This window comes from Astatotilapia calliptera, chromosome 11, assembly GCF_900246225.1.
Source record: "Astatotilapia calliptera chromosome 11, fAstCal1.2, whole genome shotgun sequence".
Taxonomy (NCBI): Eukaryota; Metazoa; Chordata; class Actinopteri; order Cichliformes; family Cichlidae; genus Astatotilapia; species Astatotilapia calliptera.
This window is the reverse complement of record NC_039312.1, coordinates 24,085,219-24,091,058: the sequence shown is the minus strand read 5'-3', so window position 1 is coordinate 24,091,058 and position 5,840 is coordinate 24,085,219. Positions and strand designations below refer to the sequence as shown.

The window sequence follows — 5,840 nt, the reverse complement described above, 5'->3', positions numbered from 1 at the left end:
ATATGTAATTTTCTCCAGAATTTTAGAGAAAAAGGAAGCTTGGAAATAGGCCTAAAATTTGATAAAACAGAGGGACCCAGGCTAGTTTTCTAAAGCAGAGGCTGAACTATAGCATGCTTCAAAATTTTAGGAAAAATACCAGATGAGAAACTGGTAATAACAATAACAAGAATGAATAGCCCAAGAGTAGAAACGACCTCTTTAAATAATTGAAGTAGAACAACATCAGTAGGGGAACCTGAGGGCTTCAGATGACTAACAACCTCATAGAATAAAGAGAAAGTTACAGGCTTAAACTGGTAGAAAACAGCACAGCAAGAAACAGGGACTGAAGGGTCAAGAGCAGGTGGTGTTTTCTGAGCCCTGGTGTTATTCACCTTTTCCACAAAGAAATTCAGAAATTTCTTACATACCTCAGAGGAAGCTTCAATACAGTCAGACTGAGGAACATTCAACTAAAACCAAAAAAAACGTCTTAAAAAACATTAGCACAACAAATTATTCTCAAAATTCTTTTAATTTTATTAAGATTGGTGGGACAAGTGGCTGCCCACACAACATTGCAGTATAAGGATAAAAGAAACTGTATTAAGGCATTAAAATGCAAGACTGATTTAATAATAATCCAACTGTACAGGAAGAATATCCAGAATTTTTGTATGTGTCCTACATGCACAATAAGTTTTCAAGAATATAATCATCTCCCAAAATAATTACACAATTCTGGCCAATTAATTGGCCAGCTACTAAAAAAAAATAACAGTCTACACTCTTACTTCTACTTCTGCTTATTATTTTTAAGGTGGTGAAGTAATTAGATTCCTTCTTTTTTCAGTGCAAAAAAAACAACCTAACATAACCCATTTACTGCCAAGTCGGGGGGGGGAGGAGGCAAAAACACCAATCATAAGCTAATTCTGCATTTGTAAGATGATCTGTTCTGCGTGTGTTAGGTTGATGCTAGATCTCACACGTGACTCAGTGTTAATGCATTCGTCACATAAACTGACTCAACTTCACTTTATTTACACACAAACATTCAGACAAACATGCAGCTTAAAGCGCTTCACACAGCAAAACCAAAACGACACAGAATGACATTAAAACCATTCACAACATTAATTATATAAATTATAGACAATAAAATATAATACTAAAAATAAATATATAAAAGCAATAAATACAGGGATACACCTTGCACTTCAAACTTTCATTGATGTATTACAGATAATTTAGTAATCAACAAGTGGAAGAACAAAAACAATCCATTAGCAGAATTTCATATGATTTGTTCAAGCTATCTTTATAGTGTTTTGCAAAAACAGATTATTGTTGCGACAGTGCCGTTAAAAGAAAAACTACTGGCAACCACCAGTTCTACCCAGCAGCCTCCTTGTAGATGGACCTATGCTATACATTTGAAAATACTAGATGATTTTCAGAAATGCTGACCTCTGACCTTTACATCGAGCTCACTGAGATTTGAACTTAGGTTTTTACACAAACTTGGTTCCCCACGCCGCTCCAGCAGCGTGACAACAGCCTTTTACTTTTGATGGGTAAAAAATGTCATGCATTACATTTACAGGTAAGAGTTTGCTTTAACACATTCATTTAAAAAAACCAAACAAAAACAGACTGGGTAGTGTACTTTTACTTGCAACTTAAAGTCAGCACTGTCCTATTTACAATCTTCTCTTTAAAGCTTAGCGGCATTTGGCAACGTGACCGGAAAGATGGTGAGAGCGGGCAAACCTGCGGAGGCATTTAGGGCAAGAATACGGCTTCTCGCCCGTGTGAGTTAACATGTGAGTTTTCAAATGGCCCGACAGGCGAAAGCTTTTCCCACATTCTTGACATGTGTAGGGGCGCAGGTTAGTGTGACTCCTCCTGTGCTTCCCCAGATCACCAGATGAAGTGTAACAGCGGTGGCACTCGGGACATTCAAAGGGCTTTTCCCCAGAGTGTATCCGTTTGTGTTTCACCAAGTCACCGGACTGTGTGAAACTCTTATCGCATTCAGTACATTTGTAGGGTCTCTCACCAGTGTGGGTGCGTTGGTGATTTCTTAAATGGGCAAGGCGAATGAACCTACTGCCGCAGACAGTGCAGTGGTAAGGCCTTTCACCAGTGTGTGTTCGTAAGTGTATTTTTAAAGCGCCAAGATCTCCGATCTTCAACCCGCAGTCTCCGCACTGATGAGCTTTCTCGTTGGTATGAAGTTTAGTGTGAACCCTCAGGTTTCTCTGAGTGTTAAAATTTTTCCCGCACACATTGCAGTGGAAGGGTCTTTCACTTGAATGCGTCCTCAGGTGTAGATCCAGGCTAGACTTCAATCCAAACTCCTTTCCACATTCCGAGCAGGAATATTCCTTCTTGCCAGAGTGTGTGGTTAAATGGCACTTAAGATGGTGGGACCTTAAAAAGGCTTTCTCACACACCTGACATTTGTAGGGCTTCTCCCCTGTGTGTATTTTCATGTGTTGTCGCCAGCCGCTGCGCTCTACAAACCTCCTGCCGCAATCCTTGCAGACAAACGGCCGGTCGCCTGTGTGGGTGCGCATGTGGTCTTCCAGGCTTTGAGGTGTGCGCACTTTCTTACCACATTCTGGACACTCCACACCAGTGTCCAGACAGATTGGTTTATCTTCAGGCTCCGTGCTATCTAGTTCATGACACAAATGAGGTCCTTGACCCCAGGTAGTTTTGAAACTCTTCCCACAATCAGCACAACTGAGATATCCTCCTCTAGTAACCACAGACATGTTGTGCCAGCGCTGACAGTGATTTTTTAGGTTCTTCAGGTACTGGAAGCTGCGAGCACAGGTTGGGCAAGGGTGAAGCCTGCGGGGAGGGGCAGAAGGGTGGACTTCACGTACGTGGACCCTGAGGTGTACTTTAGAGTTAAAGGTACTGCTGCATGCACCGCAGCTGTATTTGGGGATGAGATTTAGTGTGCGGCTTGAGAAGCACGTGTTGAGTTTCGCAAGGTACTGTTTCTGATGGACCCACTTAACATGCTTCTCCAGGAAGTCCAAGTCAGTAAAGGAGACAGTGCAGTGCGGACATGGAAAAAACTCAGATGACGACTCTACATAGGAGTGACAAAAAAATAGACAGGAGTCACATCAAGCAAAGGTAAGAATGTATGATTAGACTTTTCCTGTTACAGTAATAGGAAACTCTCTTGATTTATAATAAAGACATTTAAGCTGTGTCACCCAATTTGCACCCAATTTTTGTTTTTAAAGTTATTAAAGATGTATGCTGTAAGATAATTCCACTCTTGAAAAAGAGCAGTTCAAATAAATAATTTAAAGCCCTAAATTCATGCCCATGATGAGACTATGTAAACTTCTGACTATAACTATATATTCAGTGGCTGGATCTGGATTTTTTAATGTAATGTAGTTTTTGGTCAGAATCTTTCCATTTTCTTGTCTTGCTATTCCCTTCAATGAGGGTGTCTAGCTTAAGGATCACTAACAGTGCTCCTGTTATTTCTTAACTTTTTTTAAAACATATGTATTTAACCCTCAGCTGATTAAAAAAATGTAAATGCAGATACACCTCTAGAGCTTGCATTAATGTGTTTCTTATACATACTTTTCAAGCTAAAACTGGCTATTTGTAAAATTTGGAAAAGGTGAATAACAACTAAAAGCAAAAAGACCCAGACTTAAGGCCGGTCTCTACCTCTGCAAGCCTCCTCCTCTCCCTCTTCAAACCCCTCTCGGGCGCTGCTTGCATCCTCCACCTCTTCTTCACTCTCTCTCTCTTCTTTGACCCACGACTCCGGCTCCTCCTTGACAGCAGCTTCAGTGAATTCATAATGTGGTGGATGGTAGGAGTCAAACTCCTCCTTTATGTGTCCTTGTGAAATATAAGCATCTGTAATAGTGTCAGGCTTAGTGTCTTCTGTGCCTTCACTGTGCTCCTCGCTGATCTCCTGCGAATGTGGCTCCTCCTTTATCTGGATATTGAGGCCGTGCCCATTAGTGTATACTTCACTGAAGCCTTCCTCGCCATCACTCCCCTGCTCTAATTTATGCTCAGCTTTAATAGTGACCGCATCGCTTTGTGTCTCTTCTGTCTTTGCCTCCCCTTTTGTGGATTTCATCTTCACGTAATCACCATTAGGGTTTCGTCGTGGCGTGCTGTGGAGCAGAGGAAAACACCGTTATGTCGAATATCTCGATGGACACTTAGATTTAAAAAGGCAGTCCGAAAAACACAGGGAACAGAAGCAAGCGTCATCTAAATATTCCCTGACTCTGGTTATTTGATCTTTGTTAGCTCACATTAGCTAAGAAGCATTAGCCTAGCAATAGGCTAACGCCGTTTACTTTCCTACAGCTGTGCAACTGTCACCGTTTCGCTTATATTCCGCCACAAAGAAGAGACTCACAGTGTTAAATCGGGCGCTTAAGCCGCAGCAGCTTCTTCACATTTAAGCGACCATTTACTGGCAGCCTGCATCAGTTATAAATGGATAAAAACACAGGAAGAGCACCGCACACTTCCTCTGGTACTGGCCAACCAGAGCACACCAGCCTTGTTTACCTTGAACCCGCTTTTAAAGTGACAGCTACAAAAAACAAGCGTCACAACAAATCACGCCATCCTGCATCATAACTTATCTGTCATGCTATACGTGATGTAGATGGGTTAAGAAAGATAAAAAAGAAAAAGAAAAACTACAAAAAGAAAAATATCCTCAGTTTTAACAAATTCTCACTGGTCAATTCGTTAAGTTCACCTTGATAATACTGCGTTACAACCTCCTTTGTCCTAATTATTCATGGTATAGAATCAACAAAGTTTTGGGAACATTACATATTGACATGAGAGCATTACACAGTTGCTGTAGATTTGTCAGATACATATCCTTGATGGCAAGTGGTTATATGATTTGCTGTTGCCTTGAATGCCAAAGCAGAGCCAGGGGAGGTAAAGATGCAGAGGCTTTGCAGGCCAGTCTCTGCAGGCACTAAAGTGTCTGGGCACTAGAGGACTCCAAAACCATAGAGCAATCAAGAACGACACAGATGCAGCAGAAAAGGTGCCAAGCAGCCTATGGATCAAGCGGACCAATCCATGGATGACAATTGCTACTTGGACAGTCAGTGCCTGGGTTGCACGGGTGAGGGTGTATGACGTTGAACGACCCGAAACACTCACTGAAACCAGATTGCATCACTGTTGATGTGTTGCATCAGAAAATGTATGCAAGAACTTGAAATACTTAGGCTTCTCAATTAGAAGCACATTAGTCTGTACCAGGTATAAATATGTTGTAGGGTTTTCCAGCTCTCCTCCAAAATATCATATTGGGCCAGGGGGGTAATTTCCAGGGGGGGGGGTGTTATGACCCCCCATAAAAAGACCCAACCAATATAACCCCCTAATAAAATTATGAATTATCTTGCATAAATAGGCTGTTTTCTTTACTCCTTTCAGGTTTTAACAGCAAATTAGTTGCATGTTTAATCATCTAGGAATTTACCCAGATTTATTTATTTAGACAGATCTTGACCCCCCAATGTTCAGCACAAAGTTACACCGATGTATTAGGCAGCACCTTCTGGGCAAGTCATTTGCAGTTTTGAACTCTTAACTGTCAGATTTAAAAATTTAAAATCACTGTAAATTACTTTTACCTCAACATTAAAATGTTACCATTACAGCACGCTTATTTTTACTAAAACTTCAGTTGTAAGCCATTGCTAGGTTTCTTGTGGTCAACGTGACAAGATTAATGTCTGAGCCACAAACACCAGAATTTTACAGCTTTTAAATATTAAAGTATTTTTACTTGTAACAGAAAAAAAAGCGCATAA

General features: G+C 40.9%; 1 protein-coding gene across 1 annotated transcript; it reads right to left on the bottom strand.

Moving 5' to 3' along the window:
* Positions 1–596: 596 nt before the first annotated feature.
* LOC113032757 (oocyte zinc finger protein XlCOF6) lies at positions 597–4,558 on the bottom strand. Its single transcript, XM_026185834.1, has 3 exons — positions 4,409–4,558; positions 3,697–4,157; positions 597–3,091 (listed from the first exon to the last, which is right to left on the bottom strand). Exons 2-3 carry the CDS (start codon positions 4,118–4,120, stop codon positions 1,707–1,709), a joined length of 1,809 nt encoding a protein of 602 aa, XP_026041619.1. The 5' UTR covers positions 4,121–4,157; positions 4,409–4,558; the 3' UTR covers positions 597–1,706.
* Positions 4,559–5,840: the final 1,282 nt, after the last annotated feature.

Excerpts from the sequence above, each read along its gene's own strand:
- LOC113032757 (XM_026185834.1), bottom strand. The coding sequence starts at position 4,120 with ATGAAATCCACAAAAGGGGAGGCAAAGACAGAAGAGACACAAAGCGAT. Across the intron at positions 3,092-3,696 it reads AGAGGAGGAGGCTTGCAGAG|AGTCGTCATCTGAGTTTTTT; the intron begins GTAGAGACCGGC and ends ACTCCTATGTAG.